The following is a 22395-nucleotide window of genomic DNA, read 5'->3' as shown; positions in this document are numbered from 1 at the left end:
TGCCTGGCTGCCGGCCGCCATCTTGGCTGACAGTTAATTTGCATATCTCGCTGATTAGCCAATGAAAAGGGTAGCGGTCGTTCGCCAATTACCATGTTTCTCTTTTATTAGTGTAGATACATATATATATATATGTATGTATACATATATATATATACACACACACATGCACATACATACATACACACACACACTATTAATTTTAACATGTCAGGTATTATGTGTAGTCAACATCAGGAATTAATGCCATGATTACATTCTGTCATTTAAGAAATCAGGTGTCAGCAGACTTACTCAAACTTGATATAAATTCTCAAAATAGGTGGTTGGAAGGAACCTTGGGTCTAATCCAGATCTCTCATTTTTTTAAAAAGAGAAAACAGGAATAAAGGTGAACTTGCTAAAATTAATTGTTTGAGGTCCAGTAAGTACTTCCAAAAATATAATCAGAGGTTTAAAGGGTCAGAATAACATGAACATATTATTTCTTGAGATATATATTACAAACTGTAAAAACTTTAAGTAATCAATAAATGTATATATAAATAATTAAGCAGCATTTATATAAAGGATACAGAGTTGAAATCCATCTCTCTAAAAGGTGCTCTGTCTTTTTTACAATTATAATATATTAAGTGATTAAGATAAACAAAGTGTCCTATGAAAGACCTAAGAGGTGCACTTGGCCATTTGTAAAAGATAATCAGCAGTCTTTCCAAGAACTCAGCTAATTGGAGTTTTATACAGTTCTGTGTTCTGTGAAAGAATAAATATGAGATAATATGGCAACAGATCACAGGGTTAAAATAAAAACTGTTGAGATATAGAACTGGCAGTGGACCTTTATGCTATGTTAAGAAATTTAGATTTTATACTGAAAACTATGGGTTGCTATTATGTGATTTTAAGAGCAAGGAAGGAGCCGAAACCGGTTTGGCTCAGTGGATAGAGCGTCGGCCTGCGGACTGAAAGGTCCCAGGTTCGATTCCGGTGAAGGGCATGTACCTGGGTTGCGGGCACATCCCCAGTGGGGAGTGTGCAGGAGGCAGCTGGTCTATGTTTCTCTCTCATCGATGTTTCTGACTCTCTATCGCTCTCCTTTCCTCTCTGTAAAAATCAATAAAAATATATTTAAAAAAAAAAGAGCAAGGAAGGAATGGAAGGAAGGAAGGAAGGAAGAAAGGAAGGAAAGAAGGAAGGAAGGAAGGAAGGAAGGAAGGAAGGAAGGAAGCATAACCTGATTGGTAAATATTTTAGGTTTTTCTGTGATGAGTGAGAAAAATAATTTCAATGAAAAGGAGGTTCCATCTATAATGAAGGAGACCAGGTTGCAGGATATAAGCACAAAATGATTAAAACCTGAGCTAAAGAGGTAGCAGTAAGGCTGAAGAAAAAATTTAGATTCCAGAAATATTATATAAGTAGAATCAAAAAATATTTTATTAATTAGATGTTTAAGGGAAGATGGAAAGATTGAGTCAGGTTCTGGCTTAGGAAATCTTAGGAGATCCAAGAAAAGAACTAAGTTTGAGAGGAAAGAGGATATGTTTTGACTTACTTAGTTCGTCATTATATATCTGTCTCATATAACCAAATATCCAGTAAGTGATTGGATAAGTCAGCCTGGAACTCAGAAAAAGATAATTGTATCTTTTGATTGATATTGGGTTTTGTCATTATGTAAGGTGTTAAGGCCATGCTAATACATGCAATTACCTAAAAAATGATTTTAAAACAATCTTTATTGTTGAAAGTATTACATATGCTTCCTTTTTCCCCCCATTGATGTTTTCTAGCCCACCCCTCACCTCCTGCCCTAGGTCTTCACCACCCTATTGTCTGTGTCCATGGGTTATACATATATATGCATACAAGTTCTTTGGTTGATCTCTTCCCACCTACCCACCCTTGTAGTCTCTTTGAGATTTGACAGTCTGTTCCACGCTCCCCGCAGCTGGCCCTCCCCCTGGTTGCCCCCCCAACCTTGATTGGGGGTGGGGCCTGCCATCCAACCTCCCATGTCCCCTCACCCTGGCTGGCCCAGCCCAATTGGCCCAGATCAGGATGGGCTGCCCGGACCACCTGTGCACGAATCTGTGCACCTGCCTCTAGTGAGGTAATAATAGTGGACTGAAACCATTGCCCTGGGGAAGGCCCATCCTAGAAACAGAGGATTAATATATTATTTTTTTAAGTTTAATTAAGTGCAAGAATTTTGCCTAATTTTTATAGTGACTTTCTCTAAAGGAGGAGTTCTTTCATTGTATTTTTTAAAATATATTTTATTGATTTTTTACAGAGAGGAAGGGAGAGGGATAGAGAGTTAGAAACATCGATGAGAGAGAAACATCTATCAGCTGCCTCCTGCACACTCCCCACTGGGGATGTGCCCACAACCAAGGTACATGCCCTTGACTGGAATCGAACCCAGGACCCTTCAGTCCATAGGCTAACTCTCTATCCACTGAGCCAAACCGGTCAGGGCCTTTCATTGTACTTTTTGAAATTCTGGAATTATAGAGTTATGTCTCAAGAGATTTTTTTTTAAAGCATGATTAATGGATGACATGTGATATGTGATTTTTCCGATCAATTACTAGTTTTATATCTCAGATAGCTTCAGAGAGTTTGAGGCCTGAGGCATAAAAAATATAAAATTGATTCTTTTGTTCGAAAGTGTTAGAAGAAAAACTATTATAAATTATTTTACCAACATATGTTGGCACCATTTGCATTTTCAACTGAAATCAGATAGTAAAATCTTTTTGCTTTGATTGGAGGAAATGGGAAACATATGTTTGTGATGTTCATTTTAGTTGGATAATAGCTGAGTAATTTTAAATTATTTAAATGTGCAATTGAATTTATATTTGAACTATACTGTCTGTAATATACCATATATAAAGATATATGTATGTAAAGTTTTTCTATTAAAAAGGTATGATTGATTGATGAAACATAATTCAATTTTTATCAGATATTGTAATCTTTCACAATGTTTCTGGTACCAGAAATCATGTAGTTCATACATAGTTTGACTTAAGCATACATTTATTTATTACAAAAAATCATCTCATAGTGAATGGATGCTAGGCCAAAGGCTTAAAGGATAAAGAGTGCCTATCTTCCTGGCCCAATCACAATAATCTCTCCCACCTAATATCTTTGCTTTTATTTAGATTTACCACTCGTGCACACATATTCCTAAATATTATAGTTTATTTGTGCTTCTGCTTGCATTTTATATAAAGTGAATCACATTGTATGTAAACTTTTGTGCTTTCTTCTTTTGCTCAACACTGAGATTCATCCATATCATTGTCAATAGCTAAGTTTCTTTCTTCTTCTTTTATTTTGGCCATAATATACCTCATTGTGTCACAAATTATTGAGAACTACCACTGATGGACATTCAGCTTTTTTCCATTTGCAGTTATTATGAAAAATTATGTTATAAAACTCATATAGCATCCTGTGTAAGAGTTTCTCTAAGGTATATACTAAAGAAAGGAATTTCTGGTTTTTTAAGTAATGTGTATTTTCAACTTTTCTGAATGAAATCACTGTTTTCTAAGGTAGTCATGCTAATTTATACTACCAACTTGGGTATATTTATTTTAAAGAGAGATATTTAAATATTAACTCTTTAATCTATCTGAAATTTATCTTGGTATAAATTTTTATTTATTTATATATGGGATGACTTACAGTTACAGCCCAATTTATGGGAAAACCTATCCCCCTCCCCTCAAGTTCGAATTGTCTCATTTATCATATACTAATGTTTCATATGCCAAGACACAAACGTGCACATACATAAGCCTCTTTTTTTTTCTGAATTTTCGTTTCCTTGATCTATTTATCTGTTTGTTTTTTGCTGGCACAATACTTGAGTGGCAGGGGTTAGGGTGGGTGGTGGCACCAGAAGGAAGTGGCACAACACTTTTCAAGTGCTGAAAAAAAGAATTATTACCAAACAGTGTATATCTAGTGAAATTATTCTTTAGGAATGAATGGGAAATAAGGACACACTCAGACCAAAGAAAACTGAAAGAATTTGTCACTAGAAAACGTACCCTGAAAGAATAGCTAAATGGATTTTATAGAGGAAGGAAATAACTTCAGAAAGAAAGAACAACAAAATAGGTAAATATAGTTGACTATATTTTTAAAATGATTTTCTTAACACATTTCGTACCACAAAGAAATCTCTAAGACATACGCCAGGGACCACACGTTTTTGGGCAAACTCCACGTTATTTAAATCATCATAACTACAGATCATAATGCACTTTAGGTGTTGTTTTTCAATAATTATAACATTTTTCTTTACAAAAACAATTAACAATTAAAGTTCCTAGTGCTTTTTTAATGTATGGTACTGCGTAAAACATTTTCCTCTATTAAGAGGGACGAAACAAAATTTACATAAGTATCTAGATTTGCTCCTTTTTCCATGGGCGTGAAAAACGAGAACACTCGAGAGCGGTCCTTAACAGATGGCGCATGAAACATGAGAGAACTCCTGACCAGTACGAAATGTGTTAATTTGCATATTGCCCTGATTAGCCAATGGGAAGCGTAGCGGAGGTACAGTTAATTACCCTTTTTGTCTTTTATTAGATAGGATTGATTTTTAGAGAGGAAGAGAGAGAGACAGAGACAGAGACAGAGAGAGAGAGAGAGAGAGAGAGAGAGAGAGAGAAACATCGACTATTCTAATGACCAAAATACAATGTAACTGCAATGCTTTATGGGTTCGTGCAATTATATAGTTTTTCATAGATTGACCTGCATGGTTTCCACCAATGAGATCGCTTCATTCGATGTGGACAAGACAGTGTGTTGACATCGAAAGTCCATAACAGATTGCACGTGAAACACGAGAAAGCTCGTGAGTGGTACGAAAGGTTTTAAGTCACATTTGAAGGTTGAAACAAAAATTATAATACCATATAATGTGGTATATTATATACTATATGGAGTAAATAATAAAGTCATATTTAAAATATGGGAAGGTAAAGGTGCCTAAATGAAAGCAAAGTTTCTGTATTTCACTTGAAATGATAAAATGTCAATATCAGTAGACTGTAATAAATTTCATCTATATATTGTAATACTCAGAGCAAGTATACAAAACAATATACACAAAAATATTATAAAATAAGATGAAATACTGAAAAAATTTTCAAGTAGTTCACAATAAGGTATGAAGAAACAGGAATGAGAAACAGAAGACATAAACAGATTTAAGTCCTACCATTTTAGTAATTGCCTTAAATATAAATAATCTAAATATACAAGTAAAAGACAAATTGATATAATGGATTTTTAGAAATGATCCAACATATGCTATTCTCAAAAAATGATTTCAAAAACAGTGACACAGCCCTAACCGGTTTGGCTCAGTGGATAGAGCGTTGGCCTACAAACTGAAGGGTCCCAGGTTTGATTCTGGTCAAGGGCACGTACCTTGGTTGCAGGCACATCCCCAGTAGGGGGTGTGCAGGTGGCAGACAATTGAGAGGGTGTGCAGGAGGCAGTTGATCGATGTTTCTCTCTCATCGATGTTTCTAGCTCTCTATCCCTCTCCCTTCCTCTCTGTAGAAAATCAATAAAATATATATTTAAAAAAATAACTCAAAACAATGACACAGGTAGGTTGAAAGTAGAAGGACAGAAAAAGATATAACATGTAAATATCAATTTTTAGAGAAAAGGAAAATTCTCAGGTCAATAACCCATGTTTCTTCTTTAAGAAGTTAAGGAAGAGGAGCCAGATATAGTCAAAACCAGAAGACAGAAAATACTTAAAAATTGGAATAAATGAAATTGAAAATAGGAACACAGTAGGGGAAAATCCATGAAATAAAAAGCTGGTCCTTTTAAAAACTCAATAACATTGATAAACATCTTACTAGACTAACAAATTTAAAGAAAAAAAAGACACAATCATCAATATCAGGATTGAACAAACAATATTACAACCATTAAAAGGATAATTAGAGAATACTATGAAAAACTCTATATCCATAACTTAAATTACTTAGAAAAAATTGAACGATTCCTAAAACCTCACAAATTACAAAAAATAACCAAAAGACATAGACAATCTATATAGTCTTAAAGCCTGAAATACCACCTTTAAAAAAATATCCAGGCCCAGATGGTTTTACTGGAGAATTGTTCTGAATGAGGGTAACCTGGGTCCATCATCACAATAGTATGGGAATACCACACTGTGATGAGGATTTAGTAACCATAATTCCTTCACCGAATACCAAGGATTTTCTCCTACGAGATGGAATCTCACAGGAGCAAGTTCAGAACTTGGCAGAATATTTAGCACATACTAAATACAGAATAAATGGGTACTTTTCTTATTTTCAATATTATTTATGTCACAGTTACACTAAGTATGGATATTCTCCACAACCTTAATCACCTTAGACAACCCAAATAGAGTCAGAGTTCATGGTAATCTTTTTATCTCTAGCTCTGAAAGGCTAATAATTGAAATGTCATTTTTTTTATTTATTGATTTGAGAGAGAGGTGAGGTAAACAGAGAGATAGACAGACATTGATTTGCAGTTCCACTCATTTATGCATTCACTGTTTTGATTCTTGTATGTGCCCTGACTGGAAATTGAACTCGCAACATTGATATGTGGGGACAATGCTCTAACCAACTGAGCTACCTGGCTAGGATGAAATGTCATATTTTAAAAGAAAGACAAATGGGAAAACAGAGTAATTTATAGACCTAAATGGATTTAAGAGATATGTCTTTTGACCTTTTTATGCTCTGATCAGTAGGTTAGCTTGCTACTGGGGTTCGGCCTTTTGGGACTGAGCGAGATGGGCCAGACATATCCTGGAGTCCTCGCATGGTCCCTCCCCAGCTGGCCAACCTCCCTCATCCCCCCCAGCCCCCAATCGTGCATTGGTGGGGTCCCTCAGTCTGGCCTGCACCCTCTCGCAACCCAAGCTGAAGGACCCCCCCCCCCAAGTACACGAATTTCATGCACCGGGGCCTCTGGTCTTATATAATAAGTGACCTAAACAAATGGTGGTGTTTCTACTAACATTATATATCCTTCTAAGACTGACTAGACCACTGAAGAGGAATTTGGAATAAGTAATTAAAACCATATAATAGGAAATAAAACACATTATTTCAAGATGACTCTAATAGGAATCCTTAAGAGATGCAGTTTCAGGCTTTCTCCAGTCAATCAAGTATCTGCTACCTAGGAAAAGCGAAGGATGAAATATGGAGAGCAAACAAACAAAAACCTCTCATCAAAATTCCTGTGCTAAGTGAAATAAGCCAGGCAGTGAAAGAAAAATACCACATGATCTCACTCATTTATGGATAATAAAGAATATTATAGCCTGATGAACAAAAAGATAGATACAGAGGCAGAGAAGCATCAAACAGACTGTCAAATTACAGCAGGAAGGTTGGGGAGTGTTGGGGAGGGGGCCAGTAAGAGATCAACCAAAGGACTTGTATGCATGCATATAAGCATAACCAATGGACACAAGACACTGCAGTATTTTACATTACATAATTAATGTAATAGAATTTAATCATTCACATTATTTTTTTAAAATATATTTTATTGATTTTTTACAGAGAGGAAGGGAGAGGGATAAAGAGTTAGAAACATCGATGAGAGAGAAACATCGACCAGCTGCCTCCTGCATACTCCCCACCGGGAATGTGCCCGCAACCCAGGTACTTGCCCTTGAGCCGGAATCGAACCTGGGACCATTCAGTCCACAGGCCAATGCTCTATCCACTGAGCCAAACCGGTTAGGGCCACATTATTTAAAATATCTTATAAGTAGTATATACAGTATTTGACATTTTTATTACTTGAGGTTTAAATGGATAGAATTAAACTGAAATTGGTCCATGGATTAAGTATCAGACCACTTAAATAAAAGAACAGCTCTATTTTCTTGGAAGTAGAAAACCTTGGTGTTGACATTTTTTTTGTGGGTGTGAGAGAATAACAAATAATAATTTAAGATGCAACAAAATCTTAGTTTTAAGATCTTCTCTGGGCAGGAAGTGTCTTAAGGAAATTTATACAGGATGTGTAAACTCATGACTAACAAAATATAAATAGCCAGAAAAAGAGGAGGAGGCAAAGGTGCTAAGAAAGTAATTTTATCTGTATTGTATAGTTGCATTACCAACCACCACATAACCTAGTGACTTAAAACAATGATTTATTAATTCTCACAAATCTGTGGGGTTACTGGGTGTATCTTCTTCTGGTCTTACCTGGAAGTCGCTCATGTGGCAGAAATAATTTGTCACCTCAGCTAGGGCTGGAGAATTTAGGATGACCTCACTTAAATGTCTGGGACATTTGGTGCTGTCTGTTCTGCTACACCTTTCTCTCCACATGGTCTTTCATCATTCCATTATTTAGCTTGGTCTGGCTTTCATGGTGAAAGAAGATTACCAAAATAGTGAAGGCAGAACTGTGAAGCCTTTTGAGACCTGGGATTCAGAACACACACACCATGATTTCTGCCCCATTCTATTGGTCAAAGTCACAAGTCCTGCCAAGATGCAAATGTTATGGGAATAGACTCCACCTCTCGACAGGAGAATTTATAAATACTACATGGCCATATTTAATCTACCACAGTAATATATGCATAATTGTAGAGGACAAAATTTTTTTCTGAGCTGGCTAAAAATGAGGGAAAATGAGACACTACGGTACTAAATATCAGAATGAACAAATAATGAGAAATTAAATTTTTAAAAGTTTATTTTTTAATACATGCAAATAATAAATACTATCAAAACACAAAAAAGAAGTAAAAAAAAAGAAATGTATTTCAAATCTAATTACCCAAAAATAATCATTATTAAGATTAGTTGTAAAACATACCAACATCTTTCTATGCCTGTATTATAGATAGAAGACTGGATGGATGCTTGAGTGAAAGACATAGCTATACAAAATTAGAATAATTCCCTAAAGTTAATATTGAATAGCATTTTATTTCATTTAAACAGAAGAAAAAGAAAGGGAATAAAAGAGCATATTGCAAGAGATACAATGTACTAAACAGACATCTCTCTAAAGTTAAAGTAGAGAAAATAATTCATAGGTTATAGTCATATATGTAACTATCTTTTTAAACCTCAGGCAAAATTGGTTGAATCACTGCTCATGATAAGAATATGAGCAGTGGCCAAAACCGGTTTGGCTCAGGGGATAGAGCGTCGGCCTGTGGACTGAAGGGTCCCGGGTTCAATTCCAGTTAAGGGCATGTACCTGGGTTGCGGGCATATCCCCAGTAGGAGATGTGCAAGAGGCAGCTGATCGATGTTTCTCTCTCATCGATGTTTCTAACTCTCTATCTCTCTTCCTTCCTCTCTGTAAAAAATCAATAAAATAAAATAAAAGAAAAGAATATGAGCAGTGTTAGTTTCTTCTACCTGTTCTCCGATTATCTTCAAATTTCGATAATAATATGATTATTAAAAAAACAAAAACCGGAAAACCTGAGTGAATAGTATCCAGTCCTCAAACTGAGCTTATTTCACAGACCATTACCTAGATGTTGGAAGAAAGATAAAGTCAACCTGGACTATATAAGATCTGGGCAGATTTGGCACAGAGAAAATGGAGGAAGTAAGAAACCAGAGACAATATATCTTTGTTGGAATGTTTTGCTTTTCTCTCTGAGATTTTATTAAATGTCCAATACTAAAGTCTTTCTGTCTAGATAATAGTTTAATTCATTAGTATGTGGGGGGTATCATTAGGTTTCAGATTAGTGTCCCGTTTCAGTGTGCATTTGTCCCGGGAATCTCATATTGATCATAGAGTCAGCCCTTGCTTTATTTGTTTCACCTAGCAGTTGCTTACAAGATTAAAAAGAGGAGTCTCTCAAAGTTTCCATCTCTTTTTTTAATTTTTAAATCTTTATTGTTGAGAGTATTACATCTGTCCCCCCCCCCCCCCCCCACTGCTCCCCTCCACCCAATTCCTGCCCCTCCTCAGGCCTTCACCACTCTATTGTCTGAGTCCAGAGGTAATGCAGATCCTATATAATAAAAGGCTAATATGCAAATAGACCAAACGGCGGAACAACCCAACAACTCGTCGCTGTGATGTGCACTGACCACCAGGGGGTGCGCACGGAACATGGCGGGCATCGGCAGCAGGCAGCAGAGCGCAGAACATGGTGGGCATCGACTGCGGTGGGATGGTGGAGCAGGTGAGCGGGGGTGCCAGACCAAGGTGGGGCTCCGGTTGCTGTCATCAGGTCGAGCCTCTGGTCGTTATTGAAAATTCTTTGTTCCCACGTGCCGTGGTCCTGCCTGGTGCTTGCACCTGCTCTGGCGCTGGCCCTGTTTGCACCCGCTGCCGGCGCCTGGTGCCAGCCCCTATTGCTCAGCGCCATCAGCAGGTGTGAGCGGCAGCTGCTGACCCCTGTTGCCCCTGTGGGCTTCTCCACCTCCCCCTGCTCTTGAGGGGTGATTGGTTAGTAGCTGCTGCTCGCACCGCTGATGGACCAGCCCCGCTCGCACCCATTGCTGGCGCCAGCCCCAATTGCTCCATGCCATCAGCAGGTGCAAGCGGGACCGGCACTGTCAGTACATGGGAGTGGTGGCAGAGGGAGCGGGGCTGCCGGCAGACAGGTGACCAGGGGCCATTGTGGGAGGAGCCAAGTGGGGGCACGGAGAATGGGCCAAGACCCACCCCTGTGCCCACTGCAGACTCGCAGCCCACAGTTCCTTTTGAGGTGCATGAATTTGGGCACTGGGCCCCTAGTATGCATATAAGATCTTTGGTTAATCTCTTCCTGTTCACAGCACCACCTCCCTTCCCTCTGAGCTTTGTCAATCTGTTCCATGTTTCCATGCCTCTGGTTATATTTTATTCATCAGTTCATTTTGTTCATTAGATTCCTTGTTCATTTATTTTGATTTTTAGATTCAGTTGTATTTATTGCCATTTTATTGTTCATATTTTTAATCTTTTTTTCTTCTTCTTTTCATCTTTCTCTTCTTAAAGAATACCCTTCAACATTTCATGTAATACTGGTTTGATGGCGATGAACTCCTTTACCTTCTTCTTACCTGTGAAGCTCTTTATCCGACCTTCAATTCGAAATGGTAGCTTTGCTGAGTAGAGTGATCTTGGTTGTAGGTCCTTGCTATGCATCACTTTGATTATTTCTTGCCACTCCTTCTAGCCTGAAAAGCTTCTGTTGAGAAATCAGTTGACAGTCATGTGGGTACTTCCTTGTAGCTAACTGCTTTTCTCTTGCTGCTTATAAGATTCTCTCATTGTCTCTCTTGGCATTTTCATTTTGTTGTGTCTTGGTGTGGCTCTCTTTGGGTTCTTCTTGATTGGGACTCTGCGCTTCCTGGACTTGTAAAATCTATTTCTTTCATCAGGTAGGGGAAGTTTTCTGCCATTATTTCTTCAAATAAGTTTTCAATATTCTGCTCTCTCTCTTTTTCTTTTGGCACCCCCAAAATGCAAATGTTGGTACTCATATTTGTCCCAGAGGCTTCTTACACTATCTTCATATTTTGGATTCTTTGTTTTTTTTCTCTTCTGATTGGGATGTTTTTTGCTTCCTCGTGTTCTAAACCATTGATTTGATTCTTGGAATCCCCTACTGTACTGTTGAATCCCAGTAAAAATTGGTCTTTATTTCAGTTAGTGTATTTCTGACTGTTCCTTTTTCATGTCTTTGAAATTCTCACTAAGTCCCTTGAAGCTCTCATTAAGATCCTTGAGCAACCTTATAACCATTGTTTTGAACTCTGTATCTCATAGTTTGCTTGCTTCCATTTCATTTAGTTTGTTTTCTGGAGATTTCTTCTGTTCTTTCCTTTGTGACATATTATTTTGTCTCCCGTTTTGGCTGCTTCCCTGTGTTTGTTTTTATATATAAGGTAGAGATGCTGTGTCTCCTGGAATTGGTAGAGTGGCCTTATGTATTAGGTGTCCTATAGAGCCCAGTGGCTCAGCCTCCCCAGTCACCTGAACTAGACACTCTATGTGCACCCCTGTGTTGACTCTGTGCACAGTCTTATTGTAGTTGAGCCTTGATTGCTGTTGGTGTCACTGGGAGGAGTTGACCTCTAGGCCAATTACGTGTGAGGACTAGCTATGACTATAGTGGAAGAGCTGCTGTGCAGGAGACACCCCTATGGAGCAGGACTTGCTTCAGTGAGTCTTTGGTTTTCACTGGAGTCTGTCCCTTGAATGTGTTGCTTGTGGGTACAACTGGCTCTGGGGCCTCCCGGGAGGTGCAAAGTCAGCCACTGCCTGAGGCCAAATGGCAGATGCTGCAGAGTGATCTATAAATGGCTGCTACTTGTATTGGGCATGGAAGTGCCCAGGTGAGGCCAACCTGTGAGGCAAGGCAGGCTAGTTGTAGTGTCAGGTCTTGGGCCACTTAGATATGGGGCATGCTGATGCCAGCTGCTGCTTGGGAGATTTTAGGAAAGTCTGAAGTCTTAGCCAGGACGGGACATTCATATGGAAAAACCACTGAAAACAGCTTGAGTGGGGCTGCAAATTGGATGGGACGGGGTCTCACGGAATTACCAGGGCAGAGTGAACAGTGTGAACCAAGTTGATGGAAACTCAGATATGACTGTCAGTCAGTTCTGCATTAGGGGAGATCCCAGCACAGGCATATGACTTCTGTAAGCACTCCCTTCTAGGAGAAAGCTGCCCCTGAGTTCCTGCCCCACTACCAGACAATCCATTTTCTCCTCGTATCTGCCTGGTTCCCCCAATGCCTCCACAGAGTGCTGGAGCTCAGAGGAATTAGGACCTTGTAAGTTCGTGTGCCTGCCCTTTAAGAGAAACTACCTGGGTTTCCAGCAGCCGCTGTGTCAGTCAGCCATAATCTCCACTGGTGTTTACAGCCTGAAGTTATGAGGACTTCTCTTCTCAGCTCTGGAACCCTGGGCTGGGGTATTTGGTATGAGGGTGGACGCCTTGCTTCTCATGGGAGGCCTCCACAGCAGAGATATCCCTCCAGATTAAAACAAATGCCACACATGGTTGTCATACCAGCCTATTCCACGCCTCTGCCCCTCCTACCGGTCTCAGTGTACTTCCTTCTTTACTTCTCTAGTCGTTGGACTTAACATTCAGCCAGATTACAGGTGGTTCTTCATGATGGTTGTTCTGTATTTTAGTTGTAATTTTGATGTGGTTGTGGGAGGTGATGATTACCAGCATTTACATATGCTGCTATCTTGGTTCTCTTAGTTTGCATTGCTCTTGATTTGAAGGTATTAGTGAGAATTTTTGGATTTTTGAAAATTTACCATATAACTTCTTTGGGAGCCAAAGCAGCATTAGGAGCCTCACTATGCTGCACTATATTTCTCAGAGATCCTTCATTTCTGTACTTGACTATCGAACTTTGAGATTTGTGACATGAATCTTCTTATTTAATTGTTGCTAGTGGATATCTAAATTGTTTTCCTCTAATTTTTAATTTTTTTTTTTCATTTTAGTTAGATGATGAGAGGGGGAAATTCGGTGATTACAACTTCTTTCTACTATGCTAACATGGAAGCTCCAGGCAATAAATGTATAAAGAAATACATTCAACATAAGGGAAAATTAATCATTAAAATAAAAAATGCCTTCAGCCTCATTTTTGCAATAGATGCAGAGCAATTGTTCATAACGGTGGCTCATGTAGAATTCTTAATGACATACTATCTGGTAGAGGCAGCCAGATATTAAGATGTATCTCAGAATGAAAGGTATCTTATAGGTGCTGAAATAAATAGTATGTTAAGATAAATTGCTTTCAGGTTACCTAATGCCATAGAAAAATAGATTCATTTTCTTCATGTTATATAGAAAGTATATTTTTTTAAAATATATTTTATTTATTTATTGCAGAGAGGAAAGGAGAGGGATAGTTAGAAAGATCGGTGAGAGAGAAACATCGATCAGCTGCCTCCTGCACAGCCCCTACTGGGGATGTGCTCGCAACCAAGGTACATGCCCTTGACTGGAATCGAACCCGGGGATTCTTCAGTCCACAGGCTAATGCTCTATCCATTGAGCCAAACCACTTAGAGCAGAAAGCATAATTAGTCCAGTTTAATGTGTAAATATGTTACCTTGAAGAGTCTTTCTAAAAATGCAGATTCTGATTCATTAGGTTTGGGATGGGACCTGAGGGTCTGTATTTCTTTTTTTATTTTATGGTTATTCTGAATTTCGTCTATTTATCTGTAGAAATGATGCCATTTGAATAATCCTGGGATATTCTTTATATTCAAGATTTAGTTCTATTCTTATTAGCACAAGTATGGTAATATTTCTTATTTTAATTCTTTACTATTTAAAGTATTACATGAGTCTCCTTTTTCCCCCATTGACCTCTCCCTTGCCACCATAATCCCCAAACACAAGCCGTCACCCCCCTGGTGTCTGTGTCAGTTGGTTTTACTCATGTATGCATACAAGTCCTTTGGTTGACCTCTTACTCCCTCACCCCCCTGCCTTTCTTCATAGGTTGTACAGTCTGTTCGATGCTTCTGTGTTTCTGGTTCGATCTTTGTTCATCAGTTTATGTTGTTCGTTATATTCCACAAATGAGTAACATCATGTGATATTTATGTTTCTCTGACTGGCTTATTTCACTTAGCATAATGCCCTCTAGTTCCATCCATGCTGTTACAAATGGTCAAAGTTCCTTCTTTTTTACAGCAGCATAGAATTCCATTGTGTAGATGTACCACAGGTTTCTTGAGGAAACACCATACTGTTCTTCACAGTGGCTGTGCCAGTCTGTATTGCCACCAGCAGGGCACAAGGGTTCCTTTTTCTCCACATCTTCTCCATCACTTGTCATTTGTTGATTGTGGATGAAAGCCACTCTGACAGGTGTGAGATGGTACCTCATTGTTGTTTTGATTTGCATGTCTTGGCTGATTAGTAACTTTGAGCATGTTTTCATATGTCTTTTGGCCATCAAAAAACTAGATTTAATACATGAATTCGGCAATGTAGCAGGATACAAAATTAACACCCAGAAATCTATGGCTTTTTTATACACCAATAATGAACTCACAGAAAGAAAAACTAAAAAAAAAAAAAAATCCCATTTACCATTGCAACAAAAAATTAAGATACCTAGAAATAAATTTAACAAAGGAGGTAAAGGACCTGTACTCATAAAATTCCAGGACACTGAAAAAAGAGATAGAGGAAGACATAAACAAATGGAAGAATATACCGTGTTTATGGACTGGTAGAATCAACAAAATTAAAATGTCCATACTACTCAAAGCAATCTATAGATTCACTGCAATCCCCATTAAAATACCAACAACATATTTCAAAGACCTAGAGCAAACTCTCCAAAAATTCATCTGGAGTAAAAACCAGAGAGAAACATCGATCAGCTGCCTCCTGCACATCCCCTACTGGGGACGTGCCCGCAACCCAGGTACATGCCCTTGACCGGAATTGAACCCGGGACCCTTCAGTCCGCAGGTCGACGCTCTATCCACTGAGCCAAACCGGTTTCGGCGAGAGAATACTTTCTTGAAGGACTGCTGCTCTGTCAAGACAAAATCCTTGCCCACTGCATAGGAGAATCCTTGCCCACTGCATATTTACCAATGCTATCTCCGATAAGGGTTTAATCTCCAAAATTTACAGGAAACTCATACAACTTAACAAAAGGAAGATAAACAACCCAATAAAAATAAAAAAAAAAGAGCAAAGGACCTAAATAGACACTTTTCAAAAGCAGACATAGAGATTCTATATTTCTAACAAGTTCCCTGATTATACAACGTCGTTGGTCTTTAGGTAATACTTTTAGTATCAAAGGTCTAAGACAGCCATGGACCCAGAGCTCCTCTTCTTGACTTTAAACAAAGGACTGTGCCTTATTCATCTTTATTTCCTGTTATCTAATAAAGTACCTGAGTGAAAGAATGCCCAGAAATATTTTCTTGTTAAATAATTATATGACTACTTAAATAATCCTTAATCCTTTGAGCTCAAGATATCAAATATTATTTATTTTTTAAATTTTTATTTTTTACTGAATTCTTTCAGGTGACATTGGTTAACAAAACTATATAGATTTTAGGTGTAGAATTCTTTGATACATCATCTATACATTGTATTGTGTGTTTACCACCCCAAGTCAAGTCTCCTTCCATCACCATGTATCTCCCATTTACCCTCTTGTGGAGGAAGGTTGCATGGCTGGGTGAAAAGGTAAAGGGATTAAGAAAAAAAAAAAGGCAGCAACAACTCTTAAACACAGAAAACAGTATCAAATATTATGTAAATGAAAGGAGTCTTTACAGTAGGTGTTACCAGTTATTCATCCTGAGAATAGAAAAACAAGTAGTATTTCTAAGGTGCAACCTAACTTAAGCTGTATGACAACCAGTTGAGTAAACTGAAATTCACTTTCAGGTAACTGAACTAATTTATCTCCTTAGTAATTCTCAATTGCTTGGCTGCATTTAAGTAAAACTTGGGAAGCTTTTAAAAATTCTAATGCCCAGGTTGTACCAAAGATGGGAACCACTGATGCCGGTTCAAGTTCCCTAGATAATTCTAGTATATAATCAAGGTGAGAACCATTACTTGACTATGAGCCCTTTGAAACCAGGATCAATCTTTCACTTATTTCTTTAACTTTTAACACCTAAAACATGGTATAGATACTCAGTAAATGTTTACTTAATCACTGGATGAATTATGTTATAAGAGAGTATTGCCTGTTACCAAACAGTAGAACTCTTTAGTATAAAAGGACTATTTTAACTATATTAGTAGCATTTTGAATTTAGGAAAGTTTGAATGCCCTTTTGGTATTGACAATACTGAAATTTGGTATTTGATATAGATTTTGTGTGTACTTGGGATATTTTGTAGGTGTAACTTTGATATCATTTTTTATCAAGAGCTGATGTAAATGGAATGTGGTCAGAGATGAGGATGCTCTGGCATGGCACTCCAGTACTGATAGGGGAACTTTGGAATGTTAACAGGAAATTTAAAGTGTTCTGGGATCCATTAGTGGGAAAACAAGGTCAATTAATCTCATTTCTGAATTGTGACATCAACTTATTTTTGTGTGGACTAGAAATAATAACTACTTAGAATCATGAGTATTTATATTTTTTTACTTTAAATATAGAAGCACAAGTCAATGTAAATTTTAGGTTTGGTTTGTGAACCACCTTGTGATAACTTTTATTATAATGCTCATTGATTTTGTGTGTGAGCTTTCCTCAGAACAAAATTATAACTACATCAGGAATGGAAGTTTTTCAGTTGGGCTCTCAGTAGTCTATAATTTATATATTTTAAAAATAGTTTATTGTCATTAATAAATAATAGCAGGGGGGAAATCCCGTTCATTTGGAGCTTTGGGCTCTCCATTCCTGTGATACTATGATGAAATATAAATATTCAAAGATAGGGAAAAAATCATTTTTAGACCCCAAATTTCCTTCTAACTAATTATCCTGCATTTTATGCTACTGATGAATTTGAGAACAGTGGATATTATGTTTTACATCTAGGTATTAACCTGTTACTAGTGTTTTACACCTCGTTATCAGCAATTAAATAATATAATTGTATTATTACATTTTGGACTGGAATTATAAAAAAATAATGATATAATATGTATATAATAATTGTTTTTAAAATATAATTACAATGTAGAATGGATGAGTAGAATTACCAATAGTGTAAGCTGACAATAGATCATAGTTCCTCTTCTTTACAAACTAGCTAGATAACTTTGAGTAAATTATTTAACCACTTTTGTACTTCACTTGTCTTATCTAGAAAATGAAGAGGCAAATCCCCTAAGGTCCCTACCAACTCCAGAATTTTATGGTGTATAATTCTGTAATTCTAGGATTTTTAAGTAGTGTGGAGGGGAAAAACTTTAAGCAATCATTTATTCCTACACCTTTCTTTTAAGGAAATCATGTAAAATAATTCCTGATAAAATGATAAAACTTCCCTAAACAACTTGGAACTTAGTAGAAAATATTGACATAATCACAGCTGGAAAGTAGGGAACATATATTGAGGATCCCACAGATCTAGTTTGAATCCTAGTTCTTTCTCCTTCTAGTTTATGAGCCCATGATCAAATTAGTTTCTTTATCTCTCAGAAACCATTAAAGAAAAAAAAAATGAATGAGTCTGTTTCTTTAAATATGAAATTGAAGTATGCATATTTACCTGGAAGGATTGGTGTGGTTTTTTAGTAATGAGATCATATAAATGACACATACGCAGTACTCAATTTTTTTAACCTGAATATATTTTGAATGGCTGTAAAGAACTTAGGTATGCCACGTGAATACATAACAAATATTAATTTATAAACTTTTATGGTATTTCATTGAAAGTAAATGTATTTCATTTACTTTAAAGAATTTCATCCTCATTTTTGTGAGTAAAATAAACACTCAAAATGCAGTGTGTTTTGAGCAACAGTGAAATTGTTCTATGAATTGTGCTTCAAAATTTTTATGTTGATAATAATCTGTTTTTCCTCACTATACATAATGTATTTGAGTACATGTGTGTTTCAAGCAGACAGGCACATCCTTCTGCATGTGACATTATTACTGTTTTCTTTCAGGAAACCCTGATAGATTGGTGTGATGAAAAGGAACTTAATTTGATACTAACAACTGGAGGAACAGGGTTTGCACCACGAGATGTCACTCCAGAGGTGAGATAGAATATGCTTTTCTCAGATTCAAGGAGTAAACTATTCATGTTATTTTAAATATTTTTAATATTATTTTTGTAATTCTGTTAGGCAGAACAAGAGATTTGTGGTGCTAAGAATGAAAAACTTGCTGAGGAAGAATTATGTAAAAAATATTTCTTGGCTTTTTTCTTTGGACTTAAACTAGAAATTATATAATATGAGGAAGATTGAGCTGGTCCAGAAGGTAAATCCTGCATTTCTTCAGTGGTCTGTGGTATCAGCTGAACTTCAGGCATGTTCCCAAAGGAGGTGATAACAGAACTCTGACTCAGCGTGGCATCTGGTGTGCTTTCTTAATATAATTCAAACTGTATCTGAATTCTGTTTGTTTGAGATACCCTTGTCACTGGCCTCAAAGCACAGTAGAATGGTTGTAATAGAATATTTATACCAATTTTATAGTTCTTTTGGTGAGAAAGGGTTGTATATTCCATAACTTTAAATGAATTTAATAAATCATAAACAGAATTAATATCTAGGCTTTATGCCACAAAAATCATGAAAGAATGAAGAGTAGGCAGTGCTCATTGATACAGGGGGAAAAAAATCTTTTTTATGAGGAAGCCATAAACCAGGTGTCACTTTCAGAGTCTTAAGCAAATTTACATTACCACTTGTGACATTGTTTTCTTTACTTCCCAAAAAAAGTATTTCTTGGCTGAATTTCAAGTTAATGTTAATTATGTCCTTCTATTTTTCAAATCAGTACACTATTGTATCTACTTTCTTATTATCAGCAAGATGCTTTTTCTCTGCACCTATTAAATAATTCCTGTCCTGTTTTTCATACTTTAGCCTGCACCACAAAACGGATTGCTGGGCCCCACACACAGATTTTCTGATTCAGTAAAGTCTGCAGTGGGTGCTGAGATTTGGTATTTTTAACAAGGCCCCAGGTGATGCTGATGTCACTGACCCATAGACCATACTTCAGGCTTTGAGAACCACTGTTCCATATGAAAATACAAATTTTTAAACAAGTTGTAAAATAGTTTCTATTCTATGTAGATAAAAATCATGACACAGAAATTCTTTGAATAATATTATAAGTAGGCTTATAAATAAAATGGTCTTGCCTTAAATCAGAATCATGTTAAATTGAGAAATTAACCAACTGCTTAAAAAAGAAGCCAACCTTACATAATTTATTTAGACTCTGGGTCCTAAGGGAAATGGTTCTTTGACATGTTTTACATTAAAAAAAAATTTACATTTTTTTTTTTTTAAACTGTGAGGCTAGCCCTAACCAGTTTGGCTCAGTGGCTAGAGTGTTGGCCTGCCGACTGAAGGGTCCCAGGTTCAATTCCGGTCAAGGCATGCATGTACCTTGGTTGCAGGCACATCCCCAGTAGGGGGTGTGCAGGAGGCAGCTGATCGATGTTTCTCTCTCGCATCAGTGCTTCTAATTCTCTATCCCTTCCCCTTCCTCTCTGTAAAAAAATCAAAAAAATATTTTTTTTAAAAAAATAAACTCTGAGGCTAACTTAAAAAGTACAATTGAGGGACGTCATCTCCTTTAGAGATGTGTTTGTGTTTTGTTTTGCTTATAATAGGAGTGGGGAACCTTTATTCTGCCAAGGGCCATTTGGATACTTATAACATCATTTGCAGTCCATACAAAATTATCAGCTTAAAAATTAGCCTGCTATATTTGCTCAAGCACTTAATTAACTCACCCCTAATGCCTTGGCAGTGCCAAACCAAATGATTTCTCGGACCTTATACAGCCCAAGGGCCAGACATTCCCCACCCCTGATTTATAAGAAAATTGCCTATGTATGTGAAGACATAGATTTTTGGAGTTAGGTGTTATGTAAGTGTTTGAAGGAAATGAAATTAGGTTTATATATTGCCATTTTTTGTGTGGTAGTTTGATATTTTCATGGTATTATTTTTATATCAGAAAAGTATTAACAATTATCAGGAATTAATTTATAACCAGATAACAACATTATTTTCAATTGTGGGGAAATAATTTACATCACAAAGTTTAGTATTTTGTATACTGTGGAGCTTCAAGGCAATACCAAAATGCTAGGTTGAAAATTCAAACCTGTGAATTCTGGCTCTGCTATTTACTAGCAAGGTGACTATAAACTAGTCATTAAACTGCTCTGTGCTTAGGAAAATTAGGAATATAAAAGTACTCACCAGGGTACCTGTGAGTATTCAATGAAAAGTATGCCAGTATTTTAGGACTAGCTATGTAATGATTAACTTATAAGGGGTAAATATTTTTTTATTAGTTACTACATAACTACCAAGTGGGCAAATTTGATAGTAATTTTGTATAAACCTACCAAAAGTCTTATTCTAGATTTAAAGTATATCCTTGAAATGATCACAATCCTATTAAATTATTTTTAGTTTTGATATAGTAAGCTTCACATTTTACCTTTTCTATCTCCATATAAATCAGAAATCTTGCATTTCTACCATTCTAATATCGTAATATCCCCCATTCCTATTTTTGGGTACTGTTGGTTGACAAGAGTCTTCTCTCTTTCCATAAGCTTGTAGTTTCATTATATCAGAAATTGAGTTCTTTATTCTTAAGTGAAGTTTTTCAGTTAGAGGTACTCTTATATTCTTATAGTCATCTATGCCTATAGCAAAACACCTAAAATTATATTATGGTTTTTAAAATATACATAAATATGTCTTATCTGCATATCAGATATTTACATGACGATTCATAACAGTAGCAAAATTACAGTTATTAATTACAGTTATTACAAAATTAAGTAGCAACGAAAATAATTTTATGGTTGGGGGTCACCACAACATGAACTGTATTAAAGGGCCACGACATTAGGAAGGTTGAGAACCACTGCATGATACTCTTAATAGTTGCAGTTTTTATAATATTTAAAAATAACACTGAAATATTAGTTAGCAATCCAGAAATATAATTTGGGGCCTATAATAATACAGTTATTTGTTTCTAACTTGTTTGTTTTACATAACTATGCCTAAAAAGAGAGGAAACTATTTCTAGACCACATTTATCTATATATAACTAGTTGCAAATATTGTTAAGTAGATTCAGAAGTTATTGATAGAAAACACAAATATTAATGATAAAGGTTAAATAACATAAAACTTCTCCCTTCAGGGACTAATATTTTACAGCGAGTAATTTTCAATAATTACTTTGTTCTACAACCAGAACAGATGATTGTATGTGAGATGTGTGTGTTGTTAGAAAAAAGTGAAGGGTATAATAACAAATTGAAAGAATGAAATAAAGCATTCTAAAGTTCTTATCAATAAGTATGAATCTTAGAGAAAATGAAAAGTTTAATAGATTTAGATTTCTTCTGAGGTATATTTTTAAAAAAGGAATAGCAAGTTTAGAAAAGTATATCTTATATACATATTTTATAGAAAGAATGCAATCAATTGATATTTCTAAATTGTGAACTTGTTTCTACATGCCTTGCTGGCTCATTCTATGCCTCTAAACATGATATACTATCAAACCTAACATATAATAGCATAAACTATTCAACTTTTTGGTTTTATTTTGATATGAAAAGCTTTATTTTAAAAAAATAAATTACATTTTCTCTGATCTTATA

The 22395-nt window shown here is 36.4% G+C and overlaps 1 protein-coding gene across 1 annotated transcript in view; it reads left to right on the top strand.

Moving 5' to 3' along the window:
- Window positions 1-22395, top strand: part of LOC102755735 (gephyrin) — a gene marked incomplete at its 3' end in the record, with an annotated part of 348549 nt that overhangs the window by 89020 nt on the left and 237134 nt on the right. Inside the window, exon 4 of the mRNA XM_006760102.1 lies at window positions 18680-18772. Coding sequence (XP_006760165.1) covers window positions 18680-18772 — 93 coding nt within the window. The remainder of the gene's footprint in view (window positions 1-18679; window positions 18773-22395) is intronic.

Source organism: Myotis davidii, unplaced genomic scaffold (assembly GCF_000327345.1).
Source record: "Myotis davidii unplaced genomic scaffold, ASM32734v1 scaffold337, whole genome shotgun sequence".
Taxonomy (NCBI): domain Eukaryota; kingdom Metazoa; phylum Chordata; class Mammalia; order Chiroptera; family Vespertilionidae; genus Myotis; species Myotis davidii.
This window is presented reverse-complemented; position numbering and strand designations above follow the sequence as displayed.